Genomic DNA, 17,943 nt, shown 5'->3' with positions numbered 1-17,943 from the left:
TAAAGTCTACATTTAACTTAGAAAAAGGAATCGATGATACATTTAAAATATTTTGGCAACATGTCTCAAACCCTAAAAAGAATCCTAAGTCAGAACAATATATAAAGTCACAAAATCCAGTCGAATTAATTAGTTAAATAAGATATATGAGTTATTATAAACTTATGACATTATCATCAATTTTCATTAAAAAAAAGAAAATTATTTTAAAAAAATTGTTATTATATTTTAATTAAAATTAGAATTTTAATTCAATAAATCTCACAATAATCGTTGGGATCAACAAGAGCATTATATACCTTTGTTTATAGCATCAGTCAATACTATTACTGTCTTCACATTAATGTCTTGTCGTGTGTGGTTTTCTAAGAAACTTCTAATTACATAAAACGCATGACTACTCTCCCCAAATTTGAGTGAAGAGACTTCCAGATATCTTCCTTTGCAGTTAAACATGGAAGCATAGATGCAGATCAAATCAAGAAAATTAAATAAAACATTAGTTAACAAAACAATTAGTAATGAAGATAAACGAGGCGGCTGCTGGAGAGTGGAGATGGGGCTACTACGCTGACTTATTGAGCAAGCCGAGCCGAGGTTCACGCGCGGCTGCACGTGCATACTCTCACGGGACCAAACAAAAGTCAGTTATTATAAAATCACAATAGGAGAAAATCTGTTCACTGGTTAAGAAATTAACTCATATTTCAGAAAGAATATGATTGTCATTGTTAATATAAGAATTTTATTCATTTGAACCATAAAGATGTCCTAACTACCTGTAAAGAGTCCAGGATCAAACATAACTAAATATTTTTAATAGGACACAAATAAAATAAAAAAAGTAAATAGAGAAAACTGAAAAGTAGCGCACTGTAATAAAATAAGGACAAAAGGGTGGCGTATATAAATACCCCCATTCCCAAACGGAGCTGTTCAGTTAAGTTAAGCCATTTATTCCTCTCAGCACCAAAGCGTGACACTATTTGCTTTCTTACCTTCCATTCTTTCATTCTCTCTCTTGCATTACAGCGACACTGTTCAAATCTCTTTTCTTTCTAAAAATTAAAAGCAAAGAATTTACGTAAGAGACTGAGATTGAGTGAGTGAATGGAGTTTAGTAACCTCACTCTGGAGATCTTCTCCAAACTGGAGCAAAAATGGCTCTCACATTGTAAAGCCACCAACAAAACTCGCATTCTCAGCATTGACGGCGGAGGAACCACCGCCATTGTCGCCGGCGAAGCTCTCATCTACCTCGAGGATCAGATCCGTGTTCACACCTCCGATCCTCACGCTCAGGTAGCCGATTTCTTCGACATCGTCGCCGGCACCGGCATTGGCGCCATCCTTGCCGCCATGATCACCGCCGGCGACGCCTTTGGTAGGCCGCTCTACACCGCCAGGGAAGCCGTCCGTCTCGTCTCGGAAAGAAACTCTGAACTCTACAAGCTCAAATCCGGCGGAATCTTCCGCCGGCGCCGGAGATTCTCCTCCAGGAGCATGGACAACGCGTTGAAGCAAGTGTTCCAGAGAAAGGAGGAGGACGGACGGTTGTTGACCTTGAAGGACACGTGTAAACCGCTCCTTATTCCTTGCTTCGACCTCAAGAGTTCCGCGCCGTTCGTGTTTTCGCGCGCCGACGCGTCCGAGTCTCCGAGCTTCGACTTCGAGCTCTGGAAGGTGTGCCGTGCCACGTCAGCGACGCCGAGCCACTTCAAGCCGTTCGACTTCGCTTCCGTCGACGGCAAGACCTCGTGCTCCGCCGTCGACGGCGGCCTAGTCATGAACAACCCTACTGCAGCGGCCGTCACGCACGTCCTCCATAACAAGCGCGATTTCCCGTCGGTGAACGGCGTGGAGGATCTGCTCGTCCTTTCCTTGGGGAACGGATCGTCGAACGCAAAAGCGTGCGAGACTCGCACGTGCTCAACGCCGTCGGTGGTTGACATTGTGCTCGACGGTGTTTCCGAGACCATTGACCAGATGTTAGGGAACGCCTTCTGCTGGAACCGTACGGACTACGTCAGAATCCAGGTACTTGAAAGTGAATGCTTCTGCTTCAATTCAATTCCACCTTCTTTTTTTTTCATCTTTTATAACTCTGATCTCTGCGTTCTGCTCAGAATTTAGATTCATTCCAGACACTTTCGTTTCCTGAAAAATGAAAATTAAAAGTGAACTAACGGCGTGTGTTGTATGACAGGCTTTCGGTTTGGAAAGTGAAGCAATGAAGAAGGAAGAGGTTCTCAAAGAGAGGGGACTCGAGTCGTTACCGTTTGGCGGGAAGCGGTTACTGACAGAGACTAACGGAAACAGAATAGATAGCTTCGTGCAACGTCTTGTTGCTACCGGAAAACCAAGCCCGCCGTCAAGTCCCTGCAAGGATTCCGCCGTCAACCCTCTCGCTAACGGTCGCTAGTTTTTTTATTTTACTTAATATTTTAGCTTCTTTTTTTTTTTTTTAGATTTTAACGGTGTAAAGTGTAACTAGTGTTTTTACCTAGTTATGCCAGCTGTCGTAGTTAATAGCATTTAATAATTTACCACTGCTACCTGGTGTATTTACTCATTGCCTTCTTTTACAATTTTCCTCAATTCATTTTGATTATAATTTCTTGGAGTGAAGGGAGGTTTAGTGCCGTAAATGATGGGCGTGGTTTTACCGAACACAGACACAACCCAAGGATTGGACCTGCTGTTTATTTAGTTTACCGTTCTCATTTTAGTTTTTAGTCATGGAACGGTAATTATGAAATGACTTAAAATAACTTCATTTTTTACACCTTTTTTATATCTTTATTTTTCATCACATTATTTATTATTTCTTACTTATTTTTTTGAAAACAACTTTTTTTTTTCTTTCTTCTAGAGACCGGCTTAATTTTACTCTTAAAAAGTTGAAAGGCTGCTGAAGTTTTTCTTGGGTCATGTTCCAGAATCTGTCTTCTTTTCGAGACTGAATATATGGTACATTGAATTTTTTTTTTTTAAATGTAAATTATATTAAATCTAAAATGATACAACACATATTTTATAACTAGAGAAAATTAAAAGTCTCCTTAATACAAGAAGGCTTATATCATGATGTTAAAAACATTCAACATTTATATGATACTTCCATGTTAAAATTTAGCAGAATTGGACAACCTTGATTGAAAGAAGGTATACGGTATATCAAATGACCATATTGTGAAGTGTAAACAAGTATTGTTTTTGTGTTGTCGTTTCTTGCTCCTGAGCTGAGTGCCACCATTTAGGCCTGAGAGGAGTTATAGTGTGTGGACACGGTCGGACCAACGATACCCAGTAGTCAGTACTCACTTACATTGTTTTGGCGCATGCCATGGCCGAAAGTGAAGGGGAAGGCAAAAATATAAAAATGATCAAGTTTTGGGTTTATGTCATGTCACATAATATCATTTAAAATAATTCAAAATCAAAAGTTTTAAAAACATTATTAAGTTTACAATATTTTTTGATAATTTTTTTAATGTCTTCTTTTATCTTCTTCTCATTTTATGGTCTTTTTTGTATATGTACAAATTACTTACTTGATTTTTTTGTCATTTTTTTAATGAATTCTACATTAATATTTTTCTTGTATAACATCATTTCATATTTTTTCATTTTTTTAGGATCACATTCATCTTAACAATATAATGTAATGTAAGGCATGAAATTGATTTTCCAAAAAAAATGTTTGGCAGGAAATTGACAACATTTTACAAGTTCAAATATAATTTCAAGTAAAAAAAAAAAGACTATAGGATTAGCAGCTAAACAATTTTCACCAAAAAATAATTTGACTAAAACTATTCTTTTTCAAAGCATGATTTCTTCTAGCTAGGAAAAAGTAGATTTAAAAATTTTGTTTCTTCCATCCAAAAATATACAATTCATCTATATAGAAGTTATAAAGTTTTGAAGCTGATATGGTGGTTGAGTTTGGTGAGTGCAGTGAGTTTAGTACATGTCTTCTCGCCCACTGTTGTCGTCACTCAACCATCCGCTGGTCGCTTATGCCACGGCATTAAACAGCCTGTAATATTTGCTGCCTTTTTATGTCACTGTCCTTGTGGCAGATTTCTATATTTTTTTCAAAAGTTTTGTTAATTGCAGGGGAAACGCTTTATAAGTTAGGTAGCAGTACTGCAGCAGAAACGCCTTGGTACAACACACATACTCTAGCCCCTCTCTATCATTAACTGAACCGATTACGACATTAAGGTAACTTAAGACAATAATTCATTATTCACGCCTTATATATAGCTCCTTAGCCAATATAAATCGGTGTTCTGACAGCATACACGGGTTTTTAGCCAACCTATGTGATTCATGATGTAGACTTGTTCACACTTCAATTCTCAGCACTATATTATGATATCTAGGATTCCACGACATTCACGGTATTAAGTTCTTGTTTTCATCGTAAGAGTAGTAGAGGCTTCGATGGGGGGGGCCCCAACCCTTTTATCAGCATGTTGAAGGGAATTTCCTCAGCTTGTGACAAATTTCACCCTTCACAGTTATTAATTAGTTCCCATCAACTACTTTTGACGAGGATCTGCATTTCATCTGAGATTCAGACCACACTTTTCTGTTGTTGCTGAGTCTGAAATCTGAATATTTAAATGGAATTCATAAGTCATAACTTTGGTGCTTATGCCTGGGGCCCCTTATGCAAATCTTGAAAATTTCCATGATTGTAAGTTAACTTTCTTTTCCCGTTTTAATTTTGGGGTGATCAAGATAAAGTGCAAACCTGTACTGCTCATGACTAGATTTGGTTAGTAATAAAAGACAAGGGTTCATCCTATGCGGTTTCTCAAACCCATAAATTGACTTTGAGGAGTACGGTTGTGTTGGAGAAATTAATGCCATTTGGACCACTTTTTCGGACTTAATAGAGTAGTAGCTAACAATAATATCACAACGTAATGGATCTATCTTGTATCATATTTACTTTTGATCAAATATCGTTAAATCACACATATTGTTCTTTTGATTGTGAGGAAAGAAAAGGAGATATGAAAGTGAATAAATGAGGGGAAAAAAGAAATAGGTGAGAAATAGGGTGAAAAAAGAAATTCTGCAAACTAGAATTCACATTTAATTTCAATTTTTTTATTTTAATTTTAGTTTTATAGAAAGAGAAATTATTAAATGGTCTAAGATCACCAAATCATTTATGTTTCACATAATATGTGGACAATTAAATATATACTTACTAATAATCTAACAAGAATTAACAATGTTATCCTCCTAATTTAAAGGATCTTGTGAAATTTAAAATTCTCCTTAATCAATTTAAAATACTAAATTAAGCATCAAACTATTATTGATTGGTATTACATACAACATTGTGGTTTTGGATCATTTAATAATTTCTTCTACCAAACAAATAAAATAAAAACTTTCAATCACTTATCTCTTTCCATTTCTTTTAAGCTAAATTCGCCTATACCAAACAAAAGATTAATTAGTGTGTTTGATATTCATTGTATTTGTAGTAAAGAGTCGTTGACCAAACACTCATAAAACTCAACTTAATGTGTTTGACTGGTTTGGATCAAATTGAATTCGTAAGTGAGAGTATGAACTCTCTTAGAGATAAAGGAAATCAAGCTATAGTTAAGGGCTTAGGAACTTCAAGTTGACCAGTTTGATAAATAAGGTGCTTGACCCTTCCGTTTATAAATAAGAATCAAGTCTCAACTAGAGTGGCTCACCGACTCTTCTAGTATACAAGATATATTTAAAAACTTTTTCTTTTTTTTGTTAAATACATGTTAAACAATTACCAAAGTGATACTTAGTAATAAGATAAATATATTAAACATATATTTTTGTTTTTATAATCAACGTGACACTTAGTATTAACCTAGATGAGGTCTCAGAATCACCCTCTTCAATTAGCAACGTATATTAAAAGCCACAAAGCATGATTTTCCAACGGTGAATCCTGAAAGGACCCCACCTGATTCATAGTAATTAAAAAGCTACAAACTACCCTAGTAAAACATTCAAGCTCTAAGTTCATTGCTTCAATAGTCACTTTTAATGTAGTAATTTAAAGAGTTGAACAGTTTCAAAAGGTTTGCATCATAAATCTTTATTAATGGATAGTTGGTGCCTTAACGCCTTATAGAGAGTGCAGAACGTCTGCTGTAGATTAAAATAGTATTTGAAGCAATAAAACTTTTATTGGTCAATCTTAATCTTAAACCATACACTTAATCGCATCATATTCATTTTTTATAATATCCATAAATGCATCGATGTAACATTTTAATAATAAATTTTTATATAAAATGAATCTAGTATGATTAGATGTATGATTTAAAATTAAAATTGACCAATACAAATTCTACTACTGTTTCAAATACTGTTCTATGCAGAAGATTTGCACTCATCGATGCCTATTTTAAAGGGAGTTATTTCCCTCCTCTCATAAAGTAGATATTCTCTATTGGATATATTTTGTCAAGACAAACCTGACTGATAAGAATTGAGAACATTGGCTTCACCATAAGAATAAAATATTGAAGAGAAGAGCCATATCATTTAAGTAGCTGCATGCTGCTTTGGATGTAAATTATAAACTATCCGTTAAATCGAGGACCTCTAATTTAAAGTGTCATAGAACGGGTGGTGTGTCTTTAAATGGTTGGTTTCTGGTCCTTTGAATTTATTTGTTTTTTCATTCTTTATCAATTATTAACTCCAATTAAATAATGAAAAGGTTATTAAAACAACATTGGAGATCAACGTAGGGACCAGTGGAGGGCAAGATTGAGCTTAATTAATTAGTAGGTGAACAATGTCGTTCAGTATTCACAATTTTTTTATTACCTCCAATTTCAACAAAACGTTTAAAAAATTGACGTTGAAGATGCGAAAGGGAATGAGAAGGAAAGGCGCATTGAGAGGTTGAAGTGACGACTAGGGTGGGGCAGTGTAGAACCTACTTAATTGAGACCCAAGTTATGCTCTCGTGTATTACAAATCATGATCAGAATACATTAATACATTTTAATTTAGATTTTTTTTTTACATTGAAACCTTTAATAGTAAAGAAAAAATATCTCTAATCATACAATTACAAGTAAATGATTAAAACTGATTTTATTAAATTTAATTTTGACAATTTACTTACAAATGTATAATTAATATTAATGTTATAAGATTCCTTTTGTCATTTATGTTTGAAAGTAAGTAATGTATCCTTGTAATTTAAAGTTACGAGATTAATTTCTCGAAAAAAAGTGGGAGTATGAATTATATTTTTTTCTCTTGGTTTATATTTGTAGAATTTCGTCCAATTCCATTCCAAGCGTTTCCCACGAACCAAACATTGACACAATATGACTCCTGCTTTATTGTTTAAAACTATAGATTAAGAATGTGCCTTTCTCCTAACTCTATTCTTGAAGAATCTATAGGAAAACTATACGAATATTTTATGTTTTGGAATTGCACCAAACAAGCGCATCGCCGCTGCTTTAATATTTTATGAAAAGTGGATAAAGGCAGTAGCATTTGATTCAATGTATTTTGATTTCATTCTCTTTTTAAAAAAAAGAGAAGTTGAAGTAAATATAATTTTTAAGCTTATAAAAGATACAGAATTATTTGGCGACACAAAAAAGGGTCTTAAGAAAATATTGCCTCAATTTTTTTTGGAATTATTATTCTCCTCATGATGTAAAAGTATCTCTTGAATTGAAAAATATTAAAGATTGATGATTAAACCACTTTAGTTTCATATTTAACGATATTATTTTTAACTTATTAGATTTTAAGTATTGTCGGTGAAAAATTACAATACTATTGACTAATTAAAAATAACTATTATAAAAGAATTTACCCTATTTGCTTTTTTTTAGATTAGCCTCTTGTAATCTACTAATATTTCTCTTATGATTTCCCAAGTATATATAAAAAAAAAATCAACGAGAATGTTGCTCCATGATTTTACGATTTTGTCCTTCTTAAAAGAATGAAAGATAGAGTTTCATATACACATAGTATAATGGGAGTAAAAAGTGTACTGATAAAACAATGATTTGGGCAAGCGTGCAAACAACTTCAAATTAAATATATAGAGCCAATTTGGCTTGACTCACAAGTACAATGAAGCAGACAAGGAATTTTTTTTCAGGCTAATGAAGAAATAAAGGCATTGTATTAGACTAATATCTTATCAACTAAGTTAGATGGTAGCTTATGGAGAAAGAGATAAGATATCCTGAACAGTTTACTTAGGAGGGAGAAAGCTGAACACAATTTTGAACTAATTTAACTGTTTCATTATAAATATAGTTCGTTTTATTTTTAGTTTCCTAATCATCAGGACAACTCGCAACCAAAAGGCAGGGTTTTTATCTTATAATGTGTGGCACAAAGTAGGTAGCAGTTTAGAGTCTTTAAGCATCAATTTGATTGGGTACAAAGACACAAAAAAAAAAGGAAGGAAGGGAAACTTATATTTTTCAGTTGTCCCCTCTTCATTATGTGTGAAAGTTTAAGTGTGTAAGTACAAGAGCAATGAATAGAGGTAAAAGTGAAAAAAAGATTCAGGTAAAAAAGGGATAAAATGTTTAAATTATTTTGTGAGATTCACTATTTTAAAATTTTCTTGCAAAAATAGTGCTCAAGGAAGGTGAAATAAACAGTACATGGTGCAACGTAACCATAATCAGTTATCCCCTCCTTCCCCAATAATTATGGTGTGAACATCATCACTATTTTATCCTTCCCCAATAATTAAGGTATCCTGGTATCATCTATAATCTATCACCATTTATAATGAGAATTATCATAAGAATTATGTTATTTGATATACACATTTTAATGGATAATTTTATCCTTAAATTATATCTTAAAATTTAAAATTATCTTAAAATTTAAAATTATCTTCTAATTTAAATTAGTTTCCCACTACTTTTATATTATCAATTTTTTTATTATTTCATTTTTTTATTAACTGTATTTAACTTCTATTTTTTTTTTAAATTTAGAGAGACATGGAATGTCTCTCTTCCCCTCCTTATATATAAAGATAATTGTGTTAGTGTACACATTTTTATACCTATTTTGTTTCTATAATTATATTCATGATTATTATTTTATCTCTATAATAATCACTACTTTTATAAACCACCTACTAAATTCTAATTTCTATTGTCTTTCTTTTTATTTTAAAAAATAAAAAAGTAGTTGGACACGGAGTGTCTATTTTCCCTAATAATAATAATAATAATAATAATAATAATAATAATAATAATTATTATTATTATTATTATTAGTAAACCATGAGTAACAATTATTTATATAAACAATTTTATCTAATTTTAAGCAACTCAAAATCATATGTATAACAACAAAATAATATTTTTTTTGGTAAATAATCCATTAAGTAACTTTCACGGTAGATGCTCATGAACGTAAAAACCATCATTAATTAATACTATTAGGTATTCGTAGAAAGAGAGACACTTCATGCCTCTATTTGTAATTTTTTTTTTAAAAAGAAAAAACAGTTGAAGAAAATAATGACAAACGTAAACAATTGTATATTGAAGGATAATTTAGGAATAGAAAATATCTACACCAAAAGAAGTAATTATCTTTATTAATAATGATAGATAAAAGCGTATTTTTATTTGATATTATTATTATTTATCTACCAAACTACTTTAATTGAAATGATTTAATGTATTTTTCATTCTCTTCTATCTAAATTAAATAATCTTGTTTTTTACTCTATTACATTTCTTTTCATTCATTTTCTTTTCTTACATTTTTTTTACTCTACCAAACACAGCTTAATAAAGTTAAATAATTTTTTTATTAATTAAAAATTCAAGTTACGGTATATACTTTCTATTCATCATGGTAGTAACTTTTCTTTTGAACTTTTTTCCTTTATATTATTCATGTTTTTTCTTCTTCTTTTTTTGTACAACTACATCATAAAAATAAATATCTCTTCTCTTCTGCGAACGTAGATTGAATGTAAGAAGGTTTGTGGCATTGATGTATTATTGTACGTAGAAGAGTTTTTCATGACATTGGCTTAAAGTACTATAGGTACTGTCCTATAACAACTATATGTCTGGGTATCAATTGATGTTATGTCAGGGGATGCCTGATTGCGGGAAGCAAAGCCCACTGAATCTCCTGAGTTCTGACTTCTTAGTAGCTAAATCGTAAATCCATTCAGAGCCATACAACTTATCTCTCTCCACAAATTATGCTGTCCTTCAAGGATAAATTCTTGCTACTCTTATACTTTATTTGTTTCATTACAATTACTCTATAAAAAAGATATTTTATTTTAATTTTTTAATATAATTTAAATTATTTTTTTCACTTGTATCTATTATCTATTATAATAATGATATATCTTATGGATAAACAAATTTATAACTAAATTAATAGTAATATAAGATTAATTTTATAAAATTATTATTATTTTTTGTCTGTGTAAATTAAGTTAGGATAATGATTATTTTAGGATGTAGGGAATAATATTTCTATTTTTGTAATTATTTCTTTATTTGGTTGGTTCCTTGTTATTTTTATTTAAAAAACCATGTAAAAGTGTATTGCAAGAATATTGAAAAAATCTAAAGCTGGTGAGCCATTATAATTGATAAATGGGTACAAACACAGGTTTTAATGTAAAAAAATAACCAAAATTGTCATCCTTCTGACAATATTAGTTAGGCCGGGCCCTCTGTGGCGGGGCATTCACGCTTTGCATTGAAAAAGATAAGATTTTTAACACCTAAACTGGAATTAAAGAGTTATATATTTTACTGTTATCTCAGCCACGTTGCTACAGAATTCACGTCCAATTTTATAAATACCGTTGCTTGCTGCTGCCGATGTAACATGAGAAAATTATATTTCATCAGAAAAAACAAATATTATTAATTCAGAATTTGTTCAAAAAATAAGTTGTAAAGTCTACTCGATAATAATTTTTGTGAAAAATTAAACTCAAATAATATCTGAATAATTCAAATTTAATTTAATATATTAACTACTTATGTTTAATTATTTATGTAGTGTGTGACTCAAAATCACAAATGACATAAGTGAGAAAACTTTAAATTGGTACTGTCATAACTGTTTTTTGTTATTATAACTGAATTGGTTTTGACACCAAAGCATAGCTAGAGTGTACATATATAGTCTTGTCTTGATCATGTAATACAATGTGTGGGTTTTTGAATGAGAGTGGCTGAAAAAAACAAAGAAGCTAAAAAAACTGCAGAAATCAAAGAGTTCAAAAGGGAGGTAGTGAGCTAGGTGATTAAGAGAGGTTTTGTTGAAAGAGAAACAAGAGAGATCAAAGCTAACTGTTGCTTGTATTGAATTTGTAATTTCATGATCAATGTGATGATGATGAGCTGCGTTTTTTCGTGAATGTAGACACATTACCGAACCGCATAAATCTTTGGGTTCTTGATCGGCTACTTTGCGATGTATTTTGTTTTTTTTTTTTTGTTTTTGATCTTGTGCAGATTATGAATATCAGAATTTATAACTAAAACCAACAATTTCTCATGTGTTATTTGATGCCGGCATAGGGATGCATTAAACATTATGCTACAAAGTATAAACTAATAGAGAGATCGGAGCATTCCGAACTTAGACGTTAAAAAATATTGTGCATAAATTATATTTATAAAATCAAAAACAAATTAAAAAGAGAAATATGATTAAGTTTCTTATCAACTAATTCCACTACCTCTACTGCTAAAAAGAAATAAATGGGACGTTTATGGTTAAATCTTTTCTTAAAAATACTAGTTTTGCGACAAAAAAGTTTTATTGTAATTTTCTTATAAGTCTAATAAAATTACAAAATAGATAATTACCATAGATACTGGTCAAAATATGATACGTATAAAACCAACAAATTTTAATTCCAATCCTTTTACAATTTTTTTTATTAAAGTGGATAATATATTCGATTTCAAAAAGATTAATAAGAATTTACTTCTTTTATGATATTAAAATGAAAAATAAAGACAAAAAAGGGGTTGTGAGTAGAAAGAGGTTAAGAAATAATTGATAAGCAAAAAAATTTGTAATCAGGTGTAAATATTTTTAATACGTTTGTAATCAACCAAATAAATTTTCATTTTCATTGAAAATATTTAATTATTCTTACAAATCATAATATTTCATATTTTTAATTTTTAATAATCAAGATTCTTAAAAGGTATTTTTTTTCCCATCAAATAATCCCTTGGTCAATTCATCATGTCTATGTATATATTGAGAGAAAGGGAATGATATTTGATGCATATATTTATCTATATTAATTTTCACAGAAGAGAATTCAATTCCTTACCGTAGACAAAAGGTCATAAGTTAGAAAAATAATCATTAAGAGCCATTGTTTTTTTCCATTCCCTTTCTCAAATTCTCATTTTCTAAATATTATCTTCTTACAATTATAAAATCTCCTGTGATAATGAAAAACTAAATTCTTTTTGTTGGGAACTTAGCAAATTTCTCTCCTTATTTATTTATGAATATTACTTTTTTGTTATCCTTTTTTGTGCTTAATTTTATTGTTTGTGACTTGATTACTCACTTGCATGGTAAGATAGCATTGAGAAATGTTATTTTTTAATAGAATTGAAAAAGGACATCTAAATCATTCATCACTAGGGATAAATTGATTTTGTTTAACCTGTTATACATATATATTCTTAATGCAATTTAATTGTTTTATCTCTGCAAATGGATTTGAGAGAGAAAATAGATAAATTAGACTCTTTTACTTGATGAATCATGGTTAGAGTATATGAGTAGTTGCAGGTGCAAATTTGAATAAACATAAATAGAGAAAAATCATTAACATTACATTAAGAGTAGCTCTGATAGGCTAAGCTCCCAACATTTCCATCTTCTGAATTAACTTATGCAATATTATTGACTTCTCTAATCTTTTCTGTTTTAATTAATTTACTTTTATATTTGTTTTTCTTCTCTTGTTTATTTTATTTTTATGCCAATTTAAGTTACTTTTTTCTTTACAACCTTTTAAATCAATTTATTTATTGCTTGATAATTATATATTCACTTACCTAAGTACAAACAAAGTTCTTGTGGATTTGACACTTGGATTTCTGTTTTAATTTTACTATTTAAGACAATTTGGTGCACTTGTCAATCGTTCAACAACATGGAAGTGAAGGATATTCCTTTGGTTTAAGAGGAAATTCACATGGTATAGACCCAATGGTAAAGCAAGGAGTAGACTTGAAAGATTTATGGTGTCTAGAGAGTGAATTGCTATTTGGGGAGGAAGTTTCTAATTTTTTTTGGATAGAAATATATTGGACCATTGTCCAATATTGTTGAAGATGGTTACCATTGATTGAGGGCCTAAACCTTTTAGGACCCTTGATTGTTGGTTTGAAAACAAAGACTTTAAGGGATTTGTAGAGGAGGATTGGAGGCAAGGAGTGGTGCATGGTAGAGGAACTTTTGTGCTTAAGGAGAAATTCAAGAGGTTGACGTTGATGTTGAAGGATTGGAATTGCAATAATTTTGGCAATATTCATAATAATATTGCTAAAATTGAAAAAGAGTAAAATGATACGGATAATAAATAGGAGGAATTGGGTTGTCTATAAAGGAAGTGGAAAGAAAAAGGCAACAAGAAGACTTTTGGAGACATGCAAAATTTAGAGAATCTCTCCTTAAACAAAAGTTGAGACTCAAGTGGCTTAAAGAAGGAGATTGTAACTCTAAATTCTTTCATACTATGGAAAATTGGAGGAGGAGAAGAAAAAATATGATAAGAGGCAGTAATGTTGATGACTCTTAGTGTGAAGGTCCATGTAAGGTCAAGGAGGAGGCTTACAATTTTTTCAAAAGGAGGTTTAGTGAGGAGGATTGAGAGAGACCAAATTTAGATGGAGTGCACTTTGAGAAAATTTCTTTAGAGGATAATGCTATGTTGAGTGAGAGGTTCAAAGAAGATGAAGTCAAGAAGACAATTTGGGAGTGTGACAATTCAAAAGTATAGGATCAGACAAATATAACTTCAAATTCTTAAAGGAGTTTTTGCATTTATTAAAAGAAGATATTCTTAAGTTCCTTGAAGATATTCATTCTTCCAAGGATTTTCCAAGAGGAGCTAACCCTTCATTTATTGCTCTTATTCCCAAAATGAAAGAATCACAAGGGTGGGTGGGGTGACTATAGACCCATCTCCTTGGTTGGTTGCCTATACAAGATTGTGGCCAAATCGTTGGCTAGGAGGCTTCAAAGGGTCTTACACGGGGTGGTGGTTGGTAGACAAAGTTCTTTCTTGGGTGGATGAAATCTTTTACATAATGCTTTGATTGCAAATGAAGTTGTGGAAGAAGCTAGAAGGAAGAAGAAGAAATGCTTGATCTTCAAAGTAGACTATGAAAAGACATATGACTCGGTTAGTTAGAGTTTTCTCTACTATGTGTTGAGAAGATTGGGGTTCAATGAAACTTGGATAAATTGGATTCGGTCTCGATCTTTGTTAATAGGAGTCCTTTTGAGGAGTTCATGCCTCAAAGGAGACTAAGGCAATGAGACCCCTTAACTTCATTTCTCTTTATCATTGCGGTAGAGAGGCTAAGTGGAATGATGAGGGAAGCAATATCTAAAAATATGTTTAAAGGCTTCAAAGTGGAGACCAAAGAGGTGGAGGTGAATTTGTTGTAATATTCGGATGACACAATATTCGTGGGAGAGTTCAATTTAGACTGCATGGTGGTCCTAAAAATTGTGATGAGGTGTTTTGAACTAGTACTCAATTTGAAAGCTGACTTCCATAAAAGTAGATTTGGAGGCATTGGAGTGGTATTCAAAGAACCTAAATTGTAGAATTTTGACCATCCCTTTTGTGTATATAGGTATTCCGATTGGAGCTAATCCAAGGAGGTTGGAGACATGGGAGCCAATCATATCCAAGTTTGATAGGAAGCTTGCATTTTGGAAGCACAAACACTTGTCATTTGCTGGGAGGATTTGCTTAATTAACTTGGTACTTTCTTTCTTACCCTTCTACAATTTATCTTTTTTTAAAAAAAATCCTAGAAGGTATTTCTAAAAAATTGGTGAGGTTACAAAGGAGATTTTTGTGGGTATGTGAGGAGGGGAAGGAGAAAATATCTTGGGTGGGGTGGAAAAATATTTGTAGTCCAAAGGATGATGGAGGTTTAGGAACGAAGGGCATTTCCTTGTTTAATGTTGCCTTACTAACAAAGTGGAGGTAGAATTTATTCGAAAATAGAGGAGCATTATGGGAGAGGGTGCTAGATTCTAAATGCGCTAATTGGCAAGGTATGTGTGAGAATAAGGAGAGTGGTGAGAGACACTCTAAATCCATTTGGTGGAGAGACATAAAACAAGTGGAGGTAGAGGTGATGGGTGGTTTGAGGATATATATGATGGAGTGGAAAATTGGAGATGGTACACCTACTAGGTTTTGGAAGCATAGGTGGTTAGGGAGTGAGTGTTTACAATATAAATTTTCTAGATTGTTCCTTAATTAGGAACCAAAGGAGGAGGAATGTGTAGAGAGGATGCCAAGATGGATGGATAGTAGATGGGAATGAGACTTTTGGTGGAGGAGATAGTGGTTTGAATGGGAAAAGGAATTGGTAGCTGAATTTTTTTCTTTGATTGACAATATTGTTATTCAAGGACATGGAGATGATCATTGGTCTTGGAAGGTGGATCCAGCAAATTCATTAATTTATGGTTAAGTCAGCATATCTAGCCTTACATAATTTGAGGTTTGGTTCAACCATGGTGGAAGAGTTCAAATGCTTGTGGAAAAATAAAATTCCACATAAGGTTTCATTTTTAATTTGGAGGGTCTTGCATGATAGGCTTCCTACCACAAGGATAACCTACATAAAAGACGTACATATCCAATTCCTTGATGATGGCCTTGCATGCGTGCCATGTGGACACGTTGTTGAAGATTCCTATCATGTATTTTTTTTTTCATTAAATTTGCGCAATTGCTTTGGTGGAGATGGTATGGATTGCTGGACATTTGCTCGGTACCCCCTGGGTCACCTATTGAGCACTTCTGCCAAATTTCTCACAGGCTACAAGGACATGTCCTAAACTCTTGGTGGAAAGCTGGTTGGTGCGTTATTATCTGGAACATTTGGTATAACAGAAATAAGATATTGTCTGGAGGAGGAGAAGGTGAGGCACAAGATACTTTTTGATCTTTGGTCATGGCTCAAGGCTTACCAGAGTGACTTTAACATCTCTTTTCAACAATGGCAAGTAGAGACCCCCAATATTTGTTTGGGAGCCTCTCGGGATAGATGATGAATCTTTTCTTATGCAACAAATATGTGTATAGGCCAAGATCCATCTTCTCATGTATGGAGAGCTCCTCCTTTTTGGTTTTTAGTGCTTGTATTACTGGTATATGCTGCAGGGGCGAGGGTATAGGGATCCATCTCTCTTTATTCCTTGGCCTGGTGCTTCTAAGCTCGTGGAGCTTCTAGCTTTCTTTCTGTGCAATTCTTTTGCACCCTAGGTAAATTTTAATATATATTGCTTTTCGCCGATAAATAAAAAAAAACAAGAAAGATTTCAAGGCGAAGTTTGATCCGGTCCTAACAGTAAAAATCAAAACAATAGTCCAGTTTTCCTTTATATTTTCAATAGAATGAAGAATTATATAACTTAGTGCAGAGTTTATTTTCTTAATTAATAACCAAATATTTTTTATGATATTAAAACTAGAAAGTAATTGTTTGTGAATAGAAAATAAATTAAAACGAATATAATTCATAAATAAATAAAATAAATATATGTTCATTTGATGTAAATATAAAATAAATGAACTTAATTAGTTTAAAGATTAAAAATGTGTTTGACAATTCACTCTAATAATTTATAAGCTAGTTTGTCTAATATATAAGTTGGTTTCACTAAAAAAATTTGTATCATTCTCAAGCTTATTTTAATAACTTCTTACTTACTTTCATAAAATCTAATTAGTTTTGTAGTCTATAGGTTTTTTTTTTCATTTTCATTCCCATTAATTTAATAATTGAATTTTTTTATTTATCTTTTCAATTTATTTTAATTAATTTTATAATCTAAAATTTTAATTAGCCTCACCAATTTTAAACATAAAAGCATTTTCGACGAATTATGTTGAGTTATTGTTTGGTTTTACACGGGACTTGCATCTATCGAGGCTCGTTTAACAGTGACTGCATGTGTGCCACATGTCCTCCCAATAATGTTTACGCATTCAACACATGGTATTTCAGCAAATATAGCTGATGAGATCAGTAGTGAGTACTCAGTACTCACTGAATAGTAGAGAAGCTGTGATGTTTCCTATACATGTTTTTTAGCATCTGTTGATGTCAGAACAGAATAATCACTTTGATTTCCAAACCATTACCAAAATCTTGCGAGTAATACTCTTCATATTTTTCTGTCAAAAAAATAAACACTCTTCACAAACAATGTTATAAAATTTTAAACATATGAAAAAAATTGAGATAAAAATGAGACTTTTTTTTTTACTATATTACAAGTGAAAAGTTTTTAATGAATTTTTTTATTATCTCTGTAAAAAAATTTAAGTAACTAGCTTGAGTAAAATCCTTTTTTTTCCCTCTTTCAAACAATACAATCTTATTTTTTTTAGTAAATTATCCGGACACTCATGAGATTTATCCTTATTACATCCAAAACTCAAAATAATGTAAAAATAAATGAAATGTGTCAGATGTAACAAGAGCAAATATAAAAAGTTTTGTGTAATGTATATTATTTTTTCATTACTCGGATATTAAAACTTACTTAAAAATATTAAAAAAAACTTTTAAAATTTAAACCTAATTAATTGTATTGAAACTAACTGATGTTACTAGGATAAAA

At 31.8% G+C, this 17,943-nt stretch overlaps 1 protein-coding gene across 1 annotated transcript; it reads left to right on the top strand.

Annotated features, from left to right (window-relative positions):
• Positions 1-934: 934 nt before the first annotated feature.
• LOC100777557 (probable inactive patatin-like protein 9) lies at positions 935-2,564 on the top strand. Its single transcript, XM_003536481.4, has 2 exons — positions 935-2,037; positions 2,207-2,564. Exons 1-2 carry the CDS (start codon positions 1,111-1,113, stop codon positions 2,420-2,422), a joined length of 1,143 nt encoding a protein of 380 aa, XP_003536529.1. The 5' UTR covers positions 935-1,110; the 3' UTR covers positions 2,423-2,564.
• The last annotated feature ends 15,379 nt before the right edge of the window (positions 2,565-17,943 follow it).

The sequence above is a fragment of the Glycine max genome, chromosome 10, assembly GCF_000004515.6.
Source record: "Glycine max cultivar Williams 82 chromosome 10, Glycine_max_v4.0, whole genome shotgun sequence".
In the NCBI taxonomy this organism is placed as follows: Eukaryota; Viridiplantae; Streptophyta; class Magnoliopsida; order Fabales; family Fabaceae; genus Glycine; species Glycine max.
This window is presented reverse-complemented; position numbering and strand designations above follow the sequence as displayed.